This window comes from Solanum dulcamara, chromosome 11, assembly GCF_947179165.1.
Source record: "Solanum dulcamara chromosome 11, daSolDulc1.2, whole genome shotgun sequence".
Classification (NCBI taxonomy): Eukaryota; Viridiplantae; Streptophyta; class Magnoliopsida; order Solanales; family Solanaceae; genus Solanum; species Solanum dulcamara.
This window is the reverse complement of record NC_077247.1, coordinates 7384324-7407192: the sequence shown is the minus strand read 5'-3', so window position 1 is coordinate 7407192 and position 22869 is coordinate 7384324. Positions and strand designations below refer to the sequence as shown.

The following is a 22869-nucleotide window of genomic DNA, read 5'->3' as shown; positions in this document are numbered from 1 at the left end:
CCCATCTACGGCAGGCCAAAACCAAAAGGTCTCTCCTAGCATGTACACATCATATATTATGGGTATCCCATTCTGTAGTATTCAAAGACTTGCATTTGTATTATAAATTAAATGTAATGTCTGTTCAAATCCCATTTATCAATGACTCTCTGTCTATTTTGGTACTAAACATTATTCTGTTTGAACAGATCAACGTGCTGTAATTATGTGCACCACTTGGAAACCTGTTTGTAAATTAAGACCTTCACATGTTCATAAAGTTAAATTTCGCCCTATAAGGAAAGCAAAAGCAAATCTAAAGAAAGATGAATTGTGAAGAGGGAATTTTTTTTGTAGAAAATGATCAACCACTAGCTAATATTTGGAATAAATAATCATCTTGAAACAGTTGAGCCATATAAAACACCAAAAAGCTGAAATTTAGAACAAGTACTAGACAGGCAAAAAATGAGCAGATATGAGCATGTTACTGAAAATACTTAATTAGCTCTCTCTCTCTCTCTGGGAGAAGAGGATAAGGGCAAAGCAAAAAGGGAATGATAAATCATGTGAGAATGGAATGGAGAGCATGGATGGCCAGCTTTGCCTGTACCTCCATCACTTGTATTTCTGACAAATACTGTCGAGCCTTACCAATCTTTACAGATTGCGACTTCTCCAGCATTTCTTCCCTGTCCTTTTCGCTAATTAACTGAAGTGGATTTCTTCTGAACCAATCCTCTAAGTCAGCAGCACTACCTCCACCTAAAACCAAATCTGAACACATTATTCCAATAGTTTTGTCCGGTTTCACTTGTCCCCAAATTCTCTTTGACAGTTTGAATAACTTCTCCTGGTGAGGTTTGGAAAAGCTCCTTTTGTCAACGTTTTTCTTATATTTCCTTCTCAACCTTGTGAGTTTATCTTGTAACTGAGTTTTACTCGTCTCTTCCTGCAATCCGTCCTTTACAAAAGTAACGAATGCATCATAATCTGATGAAGGGTTGGCGCAATTGAGGGATGAATAATTGAGATACCTTTCAAGGATAGTTATCTCATCCTCTTCGCTCCACACTCTTTGAAAGCCGCTCTTCATGACTACATCTGAATTTTTCAGTTTTTTTCTATGAGACTCATCACTCCCACTTGAAGGCATCCACTCTTTGTCTGAATCGTCTGTATTGGGACGTTTCGACTTTTTGTTTTTTGACAAGTTAACAGCAGCCATTTCACATGTTTTGGTTTTCAATTGCAAGTGGAACACACCAATTAAATACGCAATTTGGTTGCGCTTCCCGAGGGCCATTTAATTATATATATATATATATTATTATAAGTTTATAGTGAAAAGTTTTGACAAGAGAGGAACTGTCATTTTCCATAACTAGAGCCAGATTGGTTAGTAGTATATACTCTTTTCTTTCAAAATTAGTTTAATCATAGCAAATATCAAACATTATAAATTTACTTCACTTAAACCACTTACACAATTGGTTCACTAAACGTCAACTATTCGAATTTTCGGTTGCGGGGCAAGTGCAATGGTTTCTCTTTTCCAATGTAACACTATTCCAAAACTTTAAATACTAGTCTCATTCTTCACTAAAAAATAAAATTAATTAAATATCTGCAACTACATGCTTCATCTATTTACTTTTATTGGTCTATTATACTAAAACACATTTTTATTTATTATTTTTAGCATATTAAAAAAATACATTAATTCATGTTTTATCCTTAATATTGATTACTTATTCTCTAAATTATCTTTCAACACATAAGACGATACTGTAACACTCTGAATTTTTTTAAGCTAAGACTCAAATCATTCTTCATATGTGTATAGAGTCGAACCAAGTGATTCTTAATTGTGCATAGGTATTAAAGTCAACTCTTTAATGTGGGAATAAATTTAGAGATGAATTAAGGTCATAAGAATCCTCTAACACAAAATTAAGTTGAAAGGCTCCTTACCGATTAAGTTTCGATATAAGATTTTACTTGATTCAACTTCAAACTATTATATCTCTCAGTATATAAAGAATTAGGTGGCCTATGACTTATCAAATTAAAGGTATATGAGTCTTCTTTCCAACGCCACCACGTTTGACTTATTTGGAGTTGGAGTAAAAAGTTATGCCTGTTCCAGTGAAGCCCTATTAGACAATCACACTTTCACAGACGGCAATACAGATGGTATAAGTTTTCATGGACCGTAAATCCATCCGTGAAAGCTTGTTGCATCTTTTTTTTTCCAGAAACTTCATGTACGTCTTCTACGGTTATTTTGGTCTTTTAATTTTCAATGTTTTTTAACCTTATTGTAAGTCATTTTTGGGTGTTTTAAAGAAATATATTATCAACTCACTAGTTTTCCTCTCATAATCATCAATCTAAACATCCTAGTCTCAAGACTTCTCTCAAAACTAACCTAGGGTTCCTCTTCTCCATCAAGAATCCTAAAACTTTCAAGTCAAAAATTCAAGAATCAACAAAAGCCTTCCATCCAAGGTTTTCCCAAGTTCTTCCACTCTAAGAACTTCATAAAAGAGTTTCTTTTCTCAAGATCAAGAACCAAGATTCTAAGATCAAAAATTTCCTCCAATAAAGCTAGAGTTCTTCCTCAGACTCAAGAGAAATAAATTCTCCACCAAAATTTTCAGTCCAATAGTTTCATAATCAGGTATGTAAGGTTACTCATAGTGTTTAATTTAGTTCGTCTTCACGCGTATTGAATTTAATTTTGGGTTTTAACCCAATTCATATTGAGTTTTTCGAATAAGTCATGCTTCTTTCTGTTAACTATATATACGTTATTGGAATTGTGTTTAATGATATGATTCTGATGCTTGAATTGTAGATCATGCTTGTTTACACATGAACTCTAATTGAGTTGTTGCATTGCTTCATATTATGCATAATTTTTGTTAAAGAAAGAGTATTTCAAAGCCATGAGTAAAAAAAGAGTTTTTAGGAAACTCGAGTGTCCCAAATATATTATTTGAATTATGAAGCTTCGTATTACTAATTTCATTAAGCACGTTACATCTTTCCTAGTTAAAACCAATGCGTGACTCTAAAAAACTAGTGTTACAAACACTATAGTTCTATATTTCTGTCGGAATGGCCTCACCGCCGCCGATAAAGCTTTTCAGGCCACTAGATCAGTCTCAAAAGATATAAAATCTCCATATGAACAAAACCCATCAAGCATCATCTCCTAATTCATCGTATAATTCTTCGAATCTGTAAAAAAAATCATTGTAGCAATTTTGAATGAAGATTTGAACTGCACACAAAGAATTATTTCCCTAAAAGATTCTGATTTGATTCAGGTCAAGGAAATTATGGGAGATGATTATCCATCACAAGATCCATATACGGCCAAAAAATCAGACCAAACCCCATAGAGACTTCCGGCGATGATGGAGGAGCTCCGACGAAGGTTTCAGTCGAAGAGCAATGCCAAGATGGGCTCTTAGATGAGACAAGCTCACCCCAACAACCAATTTCCACTCGCAGTACTCCCAACAAGTCAAATTTGAAAAATTCTGATGTTCAAGTCGAAGGAGAAAAAGAACAAAGGAATTTGCAAAAATCCTTGAGTAGTTAAGGTCATCAAATACACAATATGAATACTGAATTAGTATGAGATCATGACGATAATCAGGAGGAATTAGAAGATCCTAATGGCTCTGCTGGAATAAGAAACACTATTCCATTAGCTTTAGGATAACAAAACACTCAATCTTAGCAACAAGTTGAGGAATTAAGCTTTTCAAAAGTCTTAATGGGAGTTGAGCATATTGAAACTATGTCAAATGATCAGGAAATTGATATGGACCATGACTCTCAAGCAAACAAACTAGTCACTGATCATATTAGTCAAAGGAATAGGCTACTAGATGAGGAAAACACAGGGGTATCACTGCAACAACTATTAGAATGCACTCAGGTATGACTAACTCTCCCACTTTTATTCTTTCTAATGATAATATTGTGAACACCATAGAGGTTCATTTGCAATCTCATGCAAATGAGTAACATGGTGTTGTGTTGACCTCCTTAGTATAAGACAAAGAAGGTGATCAAAATGGGTTGCTTACCAACCTAGAATCTGGTATTAAGGACCAAAGTATTGAGAACACCCCAAAATCCCAACAATAACCTATAAAGACCCTTTCAAATACCCAAAATAATTTTCCTAGAGTGTCCAACAATTTTGAAAAACATGATTCAGTACTCAGGAAAAAAGTAAGTCATGAAACAACTCCATCACACTGATAATGCCAACCATAACCTCTATAATAATCCCTTTTTCAACTCTAAGAAGGACCTTCTCCCTCAATGAACACCTTATACTATGATCCAGACCTTTGCTACAAAACATAGGCTTAACCAGACAAAGAATAAAGTGCCTATTGAGCTGTCCAAACCCAAAATTACCACTAAACAAGGCCTACCTGCAGTGATATTCAAGAAAGATGAATTTATGGTTGAACTAGCTGCAAGATGTAAGTATTGACTCAATGCTCACAATTCCTCAACCCTTATTATAGTTACTACTGTTGATTCAGAAGTTGATGGAGGTATGGTTGGAAATAGAAAGGAGGAACTCACTAACTTGCAGGATGGGGTAATCAAAGAGGGTTTGGATTTGTCTTATGTTATGTGTGAGAACCCATACACTGACCTTAGGTGTGACCTTAGAGCCTCTAATACCACTTTGAACCGTTTGAACTTTAAGGTTTTGACCAAGTTTGACTTCAGTCAATATTTTGAGTTAATGTACTCAGATAAAAATTTCGCCAGCGCTATTAGCTCCGAAATGCCAAATTTGGTCTAGAATAACCTTTGGTTCGATTTCTAAGGTGATCAGAATGAGTTTTTGGCCGTTTGTGCATTTTAAGTGTTTTCTTTGAATTTCTTTGACTTTGGTCAATATTCCATCGAAACGACCTCTGTTGGCAAATCCGTCGATTCCTTTGAGTTCAAAATATCATTTTTGTTCAATAGTGTTAGATATGGTTTGAGTACCTCGGGCTTGACTAGAGATTTACACGATGAGCCTTGTCAAGGCCCAATGCATTTATTCAAGATTAAGTTTAAATGACAAGACCTTGGCAATGTCGTGGCTAAGGCATGAAAGGCAAGACGTGGCTAAGGCTTGACAAGGGCTGGGCAAGCTAAGGAAAGGCTAAGGCATGCAAGGCAAGATGTGGCTAAGGTATGAAAAGTGCTGGGAAAGCTAAGGCAAGGCAAGACTATGATCGTGGCTAAACAAGTGTGGGCTAAGTGCTGGACAAAGGGGAAAAGGTTGAGGAGACTAGACCACAACGACATGATGTACGAGGAAGGACCTGGGCAAAGTGCAGGCATATGGGCAGGTGCGAGTTTGGGCGGCCAGAGACAGATTTTGGCACCAAAAGCGAAGGCTGGCCGTGTGGGCCTCGCACATGCATGGGCAGTTGGGCGGGAGAAAGTTTCTAGCCATTTTGGCCTTGTCAGCATTGTATATAGACTTGTTTATTTGAAATTTGAATTTTGCCTATTAGTTGGGGATGTCAACTAACTGGTATGTGACAAGGTACTGTGGCCTATTTAATGGCACAGGCAGACCAGTCACATGCAAAGAGTCATTGGGTCAGAATTTTATAAGGCTAGTTTTGTGTGCTTCTTTGTGGCACGTGTTTAATACAAAGTTGGAATTTTATCCTAATATGTGCTGGTATATTTCTATATTTGTAGGCATTGTCGAAGTGCAAAATGAAATTGAGGTAAAAGAAAGAAAGGGTTGAGTCTAAGTGTTAGGTTACCGAAGTGGGTTAGATTTTTATGAGTTGACCCCCTTACACCTGGTATCAGAGCAAAAGATTTCAATACTAATAATGGGTGGCGGAAATAGTTACAATGACTTATAGGAAAATATTGCACGATTGGAAACCATTAAGGGTATGATAGCAAGCAATGACGGCACGATTGATGTTCTGACACAAATTCAGGGCATCAATGCAGTGGTGCAGACTTATCATGGGAATGTTGATGACTAGTTGACTGAATTGCAGGCTTTTCATATATATGTGGGTACACAAATTGAGGGCCTTAATAAGGAAAACGAAGACCTGAAGACGAAGGTGATAATTCTTTGTCTCGCTGTTGCAAATCTGCTTAGAGGAGGTGAAGAACATGCCAAGATCAAAGTTTCTAAACTCAAGTCATTTGATGGCGTTCGTGGTGCCAAAGAACTGGAAAATTTCTTGTGGGATCTGGAACATTACTTTGCTAGTGCTCATGTCCCTACAAATGACAAGTTGACTATTGTAGTTCGTTACTTTTGTGGTGATACCATTCTTTGGTGGCGGACAAAGAATGTTGATGATGAAAGTGCAAAGAGGCCTAAGGTTGATACGTAGGAAAAACTAATGGATGCACTTCATGAGAAATTACTGACAAGTAACTCATCTTGGATTGCTAGGGATAGGCTGAAATATTTAAAACAAGTGGGATTCATTCATGAGTATGTGAAAGAATTCACATCACTTTTGCTGGATATTCAAAACATGTTAGACGAAGATAAGTTGTACAATTTCATTTCTGGCATGCAGGGGTGGGCACATAATGAATTGCGCATCAAAAAGTCCAAGATCTGCCTAGTGCAATCACTGCAACAGATATCTTGATTGATTTTCGGGCTAACAGTGCCACTACTGACCCAACTCCTTCATCTAAGACTAAGAGGAAGGAGAAGGGTAAAGATTGGAAGAAAGACAACCAAAGGCAAGAAAGAAATGACAAAGGAAAGGGAAAGATGGATGTTGCATCGTCTAGTCAAAGCAAGCCCACTGGTGAAAAGGTTTGCTAGACTTGTCAGAAACTAGGTCATCAAGCAAGGAGCTGTCCTAAGCAGGGCAAAAGAAAAGCTCTACTAGCCTAAGAGGAGAAATAAACAAAGGGAAAGGGATAAGAGATTGCTGCTTATGTTAATCCTTTGCATTTGCTAAACACTTTATCTAGTCTTAGTGAAATGGAAACTGATGAAGATGTTGCTGTGAATGTTGCCTACATAAATGCTGCTGAAACGGTGGATGGTTTATCAAATGCCTATGGGACTCTAATATATATCCATATAAAGATCGGGGTCAAGAGTGTGATTACGATGGTGGATACTGGTGTGACTCATAATTTTATTACCTCGAAAATTGTCAAAGAGTATGGCTTAAAGGTTTCTGACTGTGCAACGAGGATGAAGGTAGTCAATTCTACCACACAACCAGGCTATGGCATGGCTCTTGACGTGCTTATGATAATAGAGCACTGGTCTTATGTACATAATCTAACTTTTGTACCACTTGATAATTTCAACCTGCTATTGGGAATTGACTTTATGAGGAAATTCAAAGTTTCTCCTATTCCTCATTAGATGGTCTGATGTTTATGGGTGAGAAGGACCCTAGATTCGTGAAAGGAATCCACCCTTTTGATGAGGGAAGTAAGAAGAATATTGGAATTGTTGCACTACTGTCTGCTATGGCTTTTGAGAAGGGCTTCAAGAAATGTGAATCGGCTTATCTTGCTGCCTTAGTTGAAATGAAGTTGAATGTGCAGATTGAAGCTCCAGATGTTGTAGCTAAATTACTGACTGAGTACAAGGATGTGATGCCTCCGGAACTGCATAAACAGTTGCCTCCAAGAAGGGAAATTGATCATATGATCGAACTGATTCCTGGATTACCAACTTGATATTTTGGTATTATCGCCACAAAGAAAAGCCACCGGCATAACCTCCTTATCACATGTCCCCATTGGAGTTGACTGAATTTTGCAAGCAATTGTCTGAATTGCTTGATGTTGGAATGATTCAACCTTCAAAGGCTCTATTTGGTACGCCTATCCTATTCCAAAATAAGCAAGTTGGCAGTCTTAGGATGTGTGTTGATTACAGGGCATTGAACAAAGTGACTGTGAAGAACAAGTATCCGGTATTGCTGATTCAAGATCTACTGGATAGGTTGTCTAAGGCTAGTTTCTTTTCTAAATTAGATTTGAGGTCTGGCTATTGGCAAGTGCCTATTGCTGAGGAGGATGCCCCAAATATCACTTGTATCACTAGATATGGTAGCTACGAATTCCTTGTAATACCGTTTGAGTTGACTAATGCCCCGACTACTTTCTACAACTTAATAAACAATGTACTTCATGAGTATCTTGATGACTTTATAGCTGTCTATTTAGATAATATAGTCATATATAGTAGACTCTAGAAGATCATCTGCTGAATTTGAGAAGCTACTGCAATGACTTAGAGAATACCAACTCTATGTCAAGATAGAAAAATGTGAGTTTGCTAGTCGTGAAATAAAGTTTTTGGGCCATTTGATAAGCGAAAACTAAGTGTGCATGGACCCTAAGAAAGTGCAGGCAATTGTAAAATGGCAAGCACCCAGCAGGGTTAAGGAACTGAGATCATTTTAGGACTTGAAAACTATTATAGGAAGCTCATAATAGGCCATTCAAAGAAGGCTTCCTCCTTGACAGATTTGCTAAAGAAGAATGTGAAATGGGTTTGGTCAGAATCAAGAGAGAAGGATTTTAATTCATTAAAGAAGGCCATTGTATCTGAACTAATATTGTGTCTACCTGACTTTGATCTTCCATTTGAGGTACATACTGATGCCTCTGATTATGTTGTTGGCGGTGTATTAGAGTAGGGTGAACATTCTGTTGGATTTAAGTGCAGAAAATTAAATCCTGCAGAGCAAAGGTATTCTGCTCATGAGAAGGAGATGGTGGCAGTACTCCACTGTCTTCAAATCTAGAGGATGTATCTACTTGGGACAAAGTTTGTTGTCAAGACCGAAAATGTGGATAATATATACTTCAAAACTCAATAGAAAATGAGTTTGAAGCAGGCTAGATGAAAGGAGATATTGGTTTAATATGACTTCATGTGGGTACATAAACTAGGCAAGCAAAACCAAGTGGTTGATGCACTAAGTCGTAAAGAGGTATTTGTTGCTGTTTATGCAATTATTTGACTTGGATTTGATTTTCTTGATAAGATCAAAGTTAGTGCTGCATATGATTCATTATATTTTAAGTTAATGGATCAAGTGAAGGAGGGTACAATTAGATGGTATTGGATCGAGGACGATCTACTCTATTTCAAAAAGGGGAGAATCGTTGTTCCTCAAGGTGATGGGCTGCGAAGAAAACTCCTAAAAGAGAAACATGATACTATTTATGATGGACATCTAGGTATTGAAAGGATGTTGGCATTGCTATCCCGAAATTATTTCTGGCCAAAAATAGAAGATGACATTGAGGCCTATGTGAAATCATGTCTAGTGTGTCAATTGGACAAGACAAAAAAAAAGCATGGAAGCTGGGTTACTTCAGCCTCTACCTATTGCGGAGCATCCATGGACTTCTGTTTCAATGGATTTCATTAGAGGATTTCCAAAGGTAAATGATAAAGCATCAATCATGGTTGTGGTTGATAGGTTCTCAAAATACGGTATCTTTATTGCTGCCCCTACTTTGTATTTCTAAAAAAGCTGCTGAGTTATTCTATAAGAGTATTGTGAAGAATTTTGGTATTCCATTGGATATTGTGAGTGATCATGATTCTAGGTTTACTGTCGGTTTTGGACTGCTTTATTCAAAATGACGGGTAATGATTTGAAATTCTCTATGGCAAACCACCCACAAAATGATAGACAGACTGAAAGGATCAATCATTTGCTTGAAAAATATCTCAGGCACTATGTGACTGCATGTCATAGGAATTGGGTTGAGTTGATAGACAATGCACAGTTCTACTACAACCTGCATAGGTCATCAGCAACAGAGAAGAGTCTGTTTGAGTTAGTGTTGGGCATTCAGCCTAACACACCACAAGATTCTGGATCATAGGACTTTGGATCAACGTAAGATGAATCGATGAACAATATTTCTAGTTTAATGGAGAGAGAAGCCAGTGTGGGATGCTACATGGGATAAAGGTTCATCATTGTGGCAATTTGAAGATGAGATTAAGGCATGCTTAGATTCTGCCTCATCTAGGATAATGAACTCATCTAGTGGGGGAAGTTTGTTAGACCCTCAACTTGATGGTTCGAGTGGATCGGGCTTGACTAGGAATTTACATGATGAGCCTAGTCAAGGCCTAATATAATCAATCAATATTAAGTTCAATTGACAAGACCTTGGCAATGCTGTGGCTAAGGCATACAAGGCAAGATATGGCTAAGACATGACAAGGGCTGGGAAAGCTAAGGCAAGGCTAAGATATGCAAAGAAATATGTGGCTAAGGCATGACAAGGGATAGGAAAGCTAAGGCAAGGCAAGGCTATGATCGTGGCAAGGTCGTGGCTAAAAAGTGTGGGCTAAGTGCTGTACAAAAGGGCAAAGGTTTAGGAGACTAGACCACAACGATAAGCTGTGCAAGGCAGGACCTAGGCATAGTGCAGGCACGTGGGAAGGCATGAGTTTGGGCGGCCAGAGACAAATTTTGGTGCATAAAAAGAAGGCTGGCTGTGTGTGCCTCGCATATAGGTGGGCAGTTGGGCGGTTTGATAGTTTTTAGCTATTTTGGCCTTGTCAGCATTGCAGATAGACTTATTTATTTGAAATTCAAATGTGTCCTATTAGTTAGGGAATTTAACTGACTTTGTTATGGCACATGACTAGCATGTGACTGGGTGCTGTGGCCTATTTAATGGCATATGCAGACCAATCGCAGGTAGAGAGTCATTGGGGTTAGAATTTTGTGAAGTTGATTTTATGTGCTTCTTTATGGCATTAGTTTAATACAAAGTTGGGACTTTGTCCTATATGTGCTGGTGTGTTTCTCTATTCGTAGGCATTTTCTAAGAGTAACATGAAATTGAGCAACAATAAAGAAAGGGTTGAGTCTAAGTATTAGATGCCTAAGTGGGTTAGATCATCGTGAGTTGACCCTCTCATACGTAGCATAGTTCGTTTATGTCGACAAGATTACAAGTAAGTTTTGAGCCCCATTGAGGGACTTATTTTCCCTTAGTGCAAAGGCACCAACACAACTGCTGGTGCACATGAAATTTACTCTTTACGTTCACAAGCCCCTGGCTGCGTTCGCAGAGGTCAAGCTATTTGTTCTCCACATTCACTGGCCGCATTCATGGAGGTTCAATCGTTTGCTCTCCGCATTCACGGACAAGCCTTCACATTCGTGGAAGGTCAGCTGACTGACCTCCGCATTCGTGGAGCTTGTCTCTACGTTCATAAAGGCAGAATGGAGCCTGGCAATAGGGCCTTTAAGACCCGTTGCCAACCCTATTTCCCTATTTCCAATATCTTAAAACACAAATTTTAGGAGCAAATCTTGATCATTTCGATCTTTCTTATTCTGATGTGTTGGGAATTCTTGTGGGAACATTTCGAGACCCGTTCCCATCCTAAAAAGCTTGTAAGTTTTGCGTAAGTTTCATTTTTTCTTGCATTTTTGGACTATTCTAGGGGTTGAATTTGGTGGAATTGTTTGAGCTCTTCTAGTGCTCGAAATGTGCCCTTTTTTGGAGCACAAGTTCCTTGAGACTTTTGGGACCTTGTGACAGAGTTGGTTTTTTGATTTCGTATGCAGGTCCCAATATAGACTTTTGACCCAATTTTGGGTCATTTTTAATTATAGAAATATGGGTATCATCGGTATTGTTTTGATATGTTTTTTAATAATTTGATAGAGTGGCATTGTTTGGAGGCAATCCAGAAAAGAAAGGCTCAAGTTTAGCTTTTCTTGTGTAGTTTCGACTTGAGGTAGGTTATGGATTACTCTTGTTAGACTTAGCTTGGTTGGAATTTGTATATTTTAGGTGGTAACGTGTGATTAGTTTGGTGATTTAGGTGTTGATATCCAATTTATCAAGTTGGAACCGATGATCATCATTAGGACTAGTTTGGGTTTTTCCTTGGAGCCTTAGTCTAGGTGATATTGTGGCATGCTTGCACCGCTTAGAATTCTTAGAACTCGCTTCTAGGTGATTTGGACTTAGGATGCCGTGGTTTGACTTGTTTGGTTTCGTTTTCCACTTGTTGTGAATTTTGGTTTATGCTTGTATTGATTGTCTTTGATATTGAAATATTGGACTCGAGGCCATGCTCTTGGTACACCTGAGTCTCAGGTTAGTAATTTGGTACTCTTGGCAGGATTTTTACTTGGCTTGATATGATTTTGACATACTACTTGCATTGATTTGCCTCGCCGGTGTTAAAAACTCTTTTTAAAGAAAGAACAAAATGATGAAATTTAGGATTTTGTTTGATAAAAAAGAGTAAGGATTTTATTAAGGAATTACCAGTGATATTTTATTATGGCATTTCATATTGAGAAGCTCGAGGTGTGATTTTCGGGTGGCCCGTTAATGCATATTTTGGATTATTACTATTATTAATAATATTATCATTGAGAAGCTCGAGGTGTGAATTTCGGGCGGCTTGTTTATACATATCTGGGTTACTATTATTATTATTACTATTGAGAAGCTCAAGGTGTGAATTTCGGGCGCCCCATGGCACTGTTGAGGAAGTATTGACTTATATCTACTACTTTACATTGATGCATTTCTCTGGTATTTTGAGGGTCGAGATTATTAATATGATTTCTTGTTTAGTTGGAATTTAGTTGATTACCATATGATTCTTCCCGTACCCTTTTCCCCGTTACTGCAGTTTTGTGCTTCTCTCTTGTTACTTATGGTATCATCGTTCTTCTTATTATATACTTATTTTTTCTAAGCTCAATCGGCCTATAATGCCTACTGAGTACCTCATATTTTGGTACTCATACTGCACTTCTGCATCTTTTTGATGCATCTCCCAGTTCGAGACACCCCAGCACGCGCCTGATTATCCATAGTAGTGCCAGATTCAGATTATGGTGAGCTCTTGAAGTTCAGAGACTTGCTAGTTTCCCTCTTTTGTATTGACTTACACTGTACTTTTGGATATATTCAGATCTGTATTGTATATGTACATTATTAGCTTTGTACTTAGTAGCTCCTGTATAGGTGATACCAGGTTCGGAATTAGTCTAGTGTCAGTTTGTCATTTTTGTTAACTTTCGGGCCTTTTGTATATTTTGTATCGTATTTACATATCTATACCTCGACCTAATTTCCTTTATTATATTTTTTTTACTTCCTTCTTCTTATGTTATTCATTATTTAATTAAATTGAGGTTTGATATCTGCTTGAATTGGGTTTGACTTGTCTACTCGGGGGTTATAGTAGACGTCATTATGGCTCAGATTTGAGTTGTGAAAGAGAGGTATCAAAGCTTAGGTTCATCGATCTCACAATTACCTGAGAGAGTATTTAGTAGAGTCTTGTAGATAGGTAGGATGATGTTCGTATCCAATCTTCGGGAGGCTATCAGATATTGTTAGGAATCAAGTCACTATTCTTGTTTTTGATCATGTGCTAATGATGATGAACACCTCTAAATCCTATTTGTTTCACTTTTTCTAAGATGGCAAGGACTATATCTACTTAGGGTGGATGAGGACCCCTTATGCCTATGGATAGAGTCCCTTCTTGGGGTAGAGGTCGAGGTCGACATCAAGTTTAGGGCAAAGCTCAGGCCACAACACAAGTCCAGAGCCAGATATAAAGGTTGAGTATTTTGAGCATCAGCCGACGGAGGAGGATCCCCTCCAGCCTACAATCGGATTTGTGGCCACACCATTGTTACAGGATACTCTAGCCTAGATCCTTAGCTTTATGGAGGGGATGTCTAGAGCAAGGTCATTTCTTAGTACTTCCACTAGACTTCAGGTTTGAGAGGAGGCACAAACTTTAGGCCAGGCCGGGGCACAGTATGATCCAACCCCAATTCTATAGTTTACTACTACTCATCATTTAGTGATTCAGCCTATTCCTATAGTTGTTCAGCACATGGTTGATAGGACGGTTATGACCGCAGAGGAGCAGAAGTTGTTAGGGAGGTTTATCAAATTGGCCCTTCCCAGGTTCTCAAGTGTCGCGAGTGAGGATGCCCATGAGTTTCTGGTTAGTTGCCAGGAGAGGCTATATAACCTTGGATTGGTGGAGTCTTATGGGGTTAATTACACTGCTTTCCAGCTGGATAGACCAGCAAAGCAGTAGTAGAGATATTATCTTAGCTGCAGACCTACAGAATCGCCTCTGATGACATAAACCTAGTTCTCTGAGGCATTCTTGAAGAAGTGTGTACCCTGCAGTTTAAGGGAGAGGTTAAGAGATGAGTTGATTGAGCTGGTGCATAGATCGATAATGTCACAAAGTATGAGTCTCGATTCTATGAGCTCTCCCGGCACACTACCATGATCATGCCGACAGAGAAGGAGCGGGTGCGCCAATTAGTCAGAGGGTTATTTGTTCTTTTGAGGTTGGCTACAGAGCAGATGGTAGCATCGGGCTGTTCATTCTTATAGATAATAAATAGATCATGCCTATACTATTGAGGCTATACGTCCTAAGGCCTACGGAGGCAGCAACAAAAAGCCTCGCCTCCAGGATTTTCTTAGTGGACACTAGTCACATGGTAGGGGTTCTTTTGGCAGAGGCCATCCATAGTAGTATCCACCTAGTAGACTGGTTCAGGTAGCCTTACAACTTACCGCCACTGGATCAGCAGGTGCCGACAATCAAGGCAGCCACACTTTGGATTAGTCTTCTCTGGGTCAAACTTTTGGGTATTTAGACCGTGGTGACCACTTAGGTTCAGCTGGGACATTACAGGGGGGTTCATTCAGATGGCCATGCTATGAGTGCGAAGTTACTTTGCCAGGGAGTGTCCTACTGTTAGCCATTGTAGAATCCAGATGAAGTAGGATTAGTAGGTTCAAGCCCCTAGGGCCCCAATCATCCATCTAGAGAGAGTGTACAGGGTGGTAAAGGTGAGTCTCAGTGTACTAGGGGTGGTTTCCAGGAAGGTCTGACAGGTGATAGAGGTAGAAACAGTTACATGTATGATTTTTTAGATAGGCCGAAGGCAGAGACATCAGATGCCATCATCACAGGTACGATCTTCATCTTTCATCATCTTGCTTGTGCTTTATTTGATCCAGGGTCCACTTACTCATATGTGTCTGCTCGTTATGCTGCTCGATGGGATGTTTTATGTGCGCCATAGCCTGTGCCTATATGTGTATCTACTTCCGTAGGTAATTTATTAGTAGTGAATCAAGTGTATCAATTCTATGTGGTGACTATCGTGGGGTATGATACTAGAGCGGACCTGATTGTACTAGATATGGTAGACTTTGACTTGATTCTAGGCATTGATTAGTTTTCTACTTATCATGAGGTTTTAGATTGCTTCTTTAAGACCGTTACTTTGTGTATGCATTGCATTCCTCCGGTTGTGTGGAAAGGTGCAGTTATTCATGTACCATGTAGTGTGATTTCCTTCCTCAGAGCTCAGCGGTTAGTGGGAAAGTGGTGTCTAGCCTATCTTACTTATGTACGTGACACTAGTTCTGACATTCCTTCTATTGATTTTGTTCTGATGGTCCGAGAGTTTCCTAATGTATTTCCCATTGATTTACCTGGTCTTCCTCTTAAGCATAATATTTACTTTGATATTGATGTTGACCCGGGTTCACAGCCAGTCTCTATTCTACCGTATCAGATAGATCCATTTGATTTGAGAGAGCTTAAGGTGAAGCTCTAGGACCTCTTGAGTAAGGGGTTTATCAGACATAGTGTGTCTCCTGGGTGCTACTGTTCTGTTCGTGAAAAAGAAGAATGGTACTTTGTGCATGTGTATTGATTACAAGAAGCTGAATAAGGTGACCATTAAGAATAGGTACCTGATGCCATAGATTGATGACTTATTTGACAAGCTCCAGGATGCAATAGTTTTCTCTAAGACATACTTGAGGTCAGGGTATCACCATCTGAGGATTAGGCTGTCAGATATCCCTAAGACTTCTTTCAGGATGCGATATGGGCACTATAATTTCTTAGTTATGTAATTCGGGTTGACTAATGCCCCTATAGCGTTCATGGATTTGATGAACCGTGTGTTCAGGCCCTACTTGGACTCTTTTTTCATTGTATTCATTGATGACATTTTAGTCTACTCCGGGAACAGAAAGCAAGATGAGCAGTACTTGAGGATAGTACTTGAGACTTTGAGGGATCAACAGTTGTATGAGTGTGAATTTGGCTTGAGTCTATGGTATTCCTAGGGCATGTGGTGTCCAAGGATAGGATTATGGTAGATCCGGCAAAGATAAAAACATTTCATGATTGGTCTAGGACTACTTCTCCTATCGAGGTTTGCAGTTTCATCGAGTTGGCAGGGTATTACAGATGGTTTGTGGATGGGTTCTCTTCTATTACAGTGCCTTTGACCAAACTAACTCAGAAGAATGTTCTTTTCTAGTGGTCTGACGATTGTGAGACGAGCTTCCTGAAGCTCAAGGCCGTGTTGACCTCCTATTCTTACTCTTTCTATTGAGGTCCAGGGATTTATAGTGTATTGTAATGCTTCAGGTGTTGGCTTGGATTGCGTTCTGATGAAGTATGGTAGGGTTATTGCATATGCTTCTAGGAAGCTGAAGGTACATAAGTGGAACTACCCACACATGATTTGGAGTTGGCGGCGGTAGTGTTCGCATGGAAGATTTGGAGGCATTACTTATATAGAGCCCATTGTGAGATCTACATCGACCACCATAGTCTTTAGTCCATATTCAGTCAGAAGGACCTTAATTTGAGACAACGCAGGTGGTTGGAGTTGCTGAAGGACTATGATGTCACCATTCTCTATCATCCGGGCAAGGCAAATATAGTAGCAGATGCTTTGAGCTAGAAGGCGGTGAGTATGGGGAGTTCGACATTTTTATCAATTGAGGAGCGACCTTTAGCTTTAGCTACTCGGTCCTTACCTAACCAGATAGTTAGTCTTGATATTTCTAAGCCAGGCAAGGTACTTGATTATGTAGACGCTAGATCTTCCTTGATGGAGCATATTCGGGCACAAAAGTTTGAGGACCCACAGTTGAGTGTGATTTATTATAAGGTACTCAGTGGGAAGTCTAAGAAGATGACCTTAGATCCGGAGGGCATTTCGAGGATTGAGGGTTGTATCTGTATTCCTAGAGTTAGAGATCTAGTCAGGCTCATCCTTGAGGAGGCCTATTATTCCAAATGTTCCATTCATCCTGGTACGGCAAAGATGTATCTTGACCTATGGTAGCATTAATGGTGGTGTGGGATGAAGTGGGACATTAAGACTTTTGAGGCTAGGTGCTTGAATTGTCAACAGGTCAAGTTCGAGCACTAGAGGCCAATGGTTTGACCCAGTGACTACCCATTCTAGAATGGTAGTGGGAGTGGATAGATATGGACTTTGTAATGGGCTTACCATGAACCTCATGAAGTTTTGATTCTATTTGGGTCATCATTGATTGATTGACCAAGTCTTCTTACTTTTTACCGGTTTAGACTACCTACATTTCACAGAGTTGGCTTAAATTTATATTTGAAAGGTGGTCCGTGTCACGACCCAACTCGTAGGCCATGACTGGTGCCCAAATTGGACACTTATATGCACATCTATTATCTATAATCGATAAACACTCACATGAAATGAAATTTATACAGACGGAGCATCATCGCAAAACTGTCACATATACATGAATACCGAAACCACCTGTCTCCTAGGGAGTCATAATTGTCAAAAGATAAGATTGCATAGTACGTAAGCTGAAAAGGCTGTCATTAAATGTAGGATCGTCCCACTATATACATAAACGCAAGATGACAAGGCTTCCACTACGAATGGAAATGTCCCAAAATATAAGTCATACCAGTACAACCGAACATCATCTATATACAACCTACACATGTGTCTACAGAACTCTAAGAATATCAACAGTATCATATGGCAAGACAGGGCCCCATCGTACCCCTAGATAAACAAATATATACATTAAAAGATTTATACCAAAATTCTAGGCTCTGGGATAATGAAGCACTTCTAAAATAGCTGAGTGAAAATCCTAAGCTGGCGAATCTCCAAAATGAAAATCTGTACCTGTGGGCATGAAACGCAGCCCTCCTAAAGAAAGGGAGTCACTACGATATATGTACTAAGTATATAAAACATAACATACCATAAATGAGATCACATCTGGAGTAGAGATTCAGGAGACAAGTATGATACTCATGGAATCACTATACCTGTGCCTTATGAAATAAAATCATGTATGATTATATCATATATTATATCTGGCCCATTATGGACTCGGTGAATCTTTCATATACATGTATATCATATTTGGCCCATTATGGGGCTTGGCGCCATCATCACATCATCATGTCATTATATCATATCATATATATATATATATATATACCGTACCTGACCCTCTAGTGAGAGACTCGGTGAACAATGTAGTGAAACTGTGCATGAATACATACCCATCTCGGGACTTTATGAAAGATGTGACAATAGTATGCACGAGCAAAGTAGTGAGTAACCATATGCATTTAAATCATCATTTGAGACTCAATAGAATAATAAAAATAAAGCATCATTTGAAAATCAAGATAGTAATCATCTCAAGTACCCTTCGATTTTCATTATGAATTATACCAAACATGAATTATATTAAAATATGAATTATACCAAAATAAGATTACTGGAATCATATATATGTATCAAGACATAATGATATAAGTTCCAGGAATCAAGAACACTAGCCATCCTAGTGTATCTAAGAATAAGAGCTTCTTTGAAATTTATAAATTTGTCGTCCGTTTGTTACATATGGATCATGACAAAAGAAAGAAAGGTTAGCTTTACATACCTTTAGCGTTTACTTGCACACAATATGTATATACTGTCCAATATTGTCTCAACCTATATTAAAATGTAGGCACTACGGTTAAACTATGGAAAGGCATAAAACATACTTTATCATTAGTAGTTTATTTCTTAAAAAAAATTGGACAACACCTCCCCTATACCCCTCATTTCCCTACTTTCATTTAATGGCATGGGTATTGGGCCTGACCCGAGTTGGAATCAGGTTGGGCCGAATCCACTATTAAATTCGACCTTTCTGCCTTAAAATAACTATATATTCCTTAAAATATCCATATATTCTTATCCCAATGTTATATTATGATCCATAACCTATGGTTGGAAAACTATTTCAATTATATACAACTTTTATTTTGAGAGTTGTCCCTAATTCCCAAATGTTGAAGGGGTTATGGCCTCTCGAAGTAAGACCACCCAAAAACATGACTTAAAAAAATCTTTTTGCTGGCTTCCACTTTGAATTGGCTCAAGGGTCCTTCTTGAATTATGTTTAACTTCACATATATTATCTATATAACTTGTCATTTACAAAATATTTATGCCATTTTAAAATTCTCAATTAAAAGTCCTTAAATTTATGTCTATTAGCTCACAAATAGTTTGATACAAAAACAATACAGAATATAACACCATCTTTAATTTAAGTCGACTTGCTTGCGATTAATTTGAAGTGTAAACATATGGGGTTTAATATTCCAATTGCATAGGATGCCAATATATATCATTTCAGACCGTGGTACTCATTTCACTTCATATTTTTAGGGGTCTATATAGAAAGAGTTGGCTACCCATTTTATGATCAGCATAGCTTTCCATCCCCAGATTGATGGCCAGTTAGAGAGGACCATTCAGGTCTTGGAGGACATGCTACGGGCCTATGTGATTGATTTTGGAGGTCAGTGGGATCAGTCCTTAGCTTTGGCAGAGTTTACATATAATAATAACTACTATTCAAGCATCGAGATGGCACCTTTTGAGGTATTGTATGGTAGGAGATGTCATTCCCTAGTGGCCTAGTTCGATGCCTTTGAGGTTAGGACTTGGAGCACTGATTTGCTACGTGATTCAATGGACAAAATTTGTATGATTCAGCAAAGACTCATAATACCTAGAGTAGGCAGAACAGTTATGCCGATCAGAGATTGTGGCCTTTGGAGTTTATGGTTGGAGATTGGGTTTTCTTGTGAGTGTCACCCATGAAGGGCATGATGATATTTGAGAGGAGGGGTATGCTTAGCCCCAGGTTCATCAACCTTTTTGAGATCTTGAGACGGGTAGGGGAGGTAGCTTATGAGTTAGCCTTGCCCCTAGCACTATCAAGTGTTCACCATGTATTCCATATTTCTATGCTACGGTGGTACATTCTAGATGAGTCTCACATTCTTTAGTAGGATTCCGTTCAATTTGATGAGTCCTTAGACTTCGAGGAGGAGCCTGTGGCTATTTTCGATAGGCAGGTTAGAAAGTTGAGGTTCAAAGAGATTCCATCTGTGAAAGTCTAGTGGAGGCATTTTTCGGTTGAGGAGGTTACTTGGGAGATTGAGAAGGATATGCGGACTCAATATCCTCTCCTTTTTGAGCCACCAGGTACCTTTCTTCCTTGATTTTCAGGGATGAAAGTTCTTTTAGTAGTGGATGTTGTAATGACCTCCAAGGTAATTTTCATACCTTTGCATGTTTTTACCATTTTACCCCATCTCGTAGCTTTTTTATAGATCTAATGTGGTCTTGGGATGAGTGGCACACTACCCAAGGTGTTCGGTTGAGTTTTGAGGTAGTTTGACCATTTTAAGTCTTAAGATTTAAAAGAATTGACTTTAGTCAACATTTGGAGATTCGACCGTTGTATGAGAATTTGAATTGTGCCATCAGCTTTGGAAGGTCCATTTTGGTCTAGAAGAAAGGTTGGTTTGGGTTTTGGAGTTTTCATTTTGGGTTTGTGTGATTTATCATTTTAACTTTAAAATTTTGGCCAAGTTTGACTTCGGTCAATATTTTGAGTTAACACACTCAGATGAAAATTCTGACAGTGCAGTTAGCTTCAGAATGCCAATTTTGGTCTAGAATGACCTTTGCTACGGTTCCCAAGGTGATCTGAACAAGTTTTTGGCCATTTGTACATTTTAAGTGTTTTCTTTGAAATTCTTTGACTTTGGTCAACATTCCATTAAAACGACCTCTATTGGGAAATCCATTAATTTCGTTGAGTTCAGAATGTCATTTCTAGTTGGATAGCATAGTTCATTTGTGTTAAAGAGATTCCAAACGAGTTTCAAGCCCCATTGAGGGACTCATTTTCCCTTAGTGAAGATGCACCAGCAGCACATAAAATTTAATCTCCACATTCGCAGGCCCCTGTACGCTTTCACGAAGGTCAAGCTCTTTGTTCTCTACATTCGCGGGCCTCAGGCCACAATCACGGAGGTTCAATCATTTTCTCTCTGCATTTGCGGACAAGCCTCCGAGTTTGCGGAAGGTCAGCTGACCTTTGCATTCGCGAAGCTTCTCTTCGCATTCACTCAGACAAAATAGGGTCTGGCAGTGAGGTCTTTTAAGACCCGTTGCCAGCCCCTATTCCCCCATTTCCAACATCTTAAAAGACAAATTTTAGGAGCAAATCTTGATCATTTCCGATCTTTCTCATTTTAGTGCGTTAGGGATTCTTGTGGGAAAGTTCCGAGACCCTTTTCCATCCCAAACATCTTGTAAGTTTCACATAAATTTTGCTGTTTCTAGCAATTTTTAAACTATTCTAGGGTTTGGATTTGGTGGGGTTGTTTGAGCTCTTTTGGTGCACGGACTTGCCCATTTTTGGAGCACAAGTTCCTTGAGACTTTTGGTACCTTGTGATGGAGTTGGTTTTTCGATTTCGTGCGAGGTCCCAATGTCAATTTTTGAACCAATTTTGGTTTGTTTTTAATTATAGTTATATAGGTATCATTGGTATTGTTTAGTTGTTCTTGTGCGGTTTCACTTGAGGTAGGTTATGGCTTACTCTTGTTAGACTTGGCTTGGTTAGAATTGGTATATTTTAGGTAGTAATGTGTGATTAATTTGGTGATTTAGGTGTTGATATCCTATTTAGCAATTTGGAACGGATGATCATCGTTAGGACTACTTTGGGTTTTGCCTTGGAGCCTTAGTCTAGGTGATATTGTGGCATGCTTGCACCACTTAAAATCTTTAGAACACGCTTCTAGGTTATTTGGACTTTGGATGTCGTGGTTTGACTTGTTTGGTTTCCTTTGTCACTTGTTGTGAATTTTGTCTTATGCTTGTATTGATGTCCTTTGATATTGAAATATTGGGCCCGAGGCCGTGCTCTTGGTACACGGAGTTTCGGGATAGTAATTTGGTGCCCTTGGCGAGATTTTTACTTGGCTTGAGGGATATATGATTTTGACATACTACTTGCATTGATTTGCCTCATCGGTGTTAAAAAATCTTTTTAAAGAAAGAACAAAATGATGAGATTTAGGCTTTCGGTTGCTAAATAAGAGTAAGGATTTTATTAAGGAATTACCGATGATATTTTATTATGGCATTTCACATTGAAAAGCTTGAGGTGTGAATTTCAGGCGTTTTGTTAATACAAATTTTGGGTTATTACTATTTTTATTACTATTATCACTAAGAAGCTCGAGGTATGAATTTCGGGCGACCTGTTGATATATTTATGGGTTACTATTATTATTATTATTATTTTTACTATTGAGAAACTTGAGGTGTGAATTCCGGGAGCCCATGGCACTGTTCTTGAAATATTGACTTATATTTACTACTTTATATTGATGCATTTCTCTGATATTTTGTGGGTTGAGATTATTAATCTGATTACTTTTTGGTTGGAATTTAGTTGCTTACCATATGATTCTTCCCGTACCCCTTTCCCCATTACTGTAGTTTTATACTTCTCTCTTATTACTGGTGGTATCATCATACTGCTTATTATATACTTATTATTTCTGAGTTCGGTCGGCCTATGATGCCTACTGACTACCCCATGTTTTGGTACTCATACTGTACTTCTGTATCT

General features: G+C 38.6%; 1 protein-coding gene across 1 annotated transcript; it reads right to left on the bottom strand.

Moving 5' to 3' along the window:
• Nucleotides 1-374: 374 nt before the first annotated feature.
• LOC129872410 (probable transcription factor At1g61730) lies at nucleotides 375-1285 on the bottom strand. The gene has a single exon (XM_055947403.1). The coding sequence runs from the start codon at nucleotides 1283-1285 to the stop codon at nucleotides 545-547; it is 741 nt and encodes a 246-aa protein (XP_055803378.1). The 3' UTR covers nucleotides 375-544.
• Nucleotides 1286-22869: the final 21584 nt, after the last annotated feature.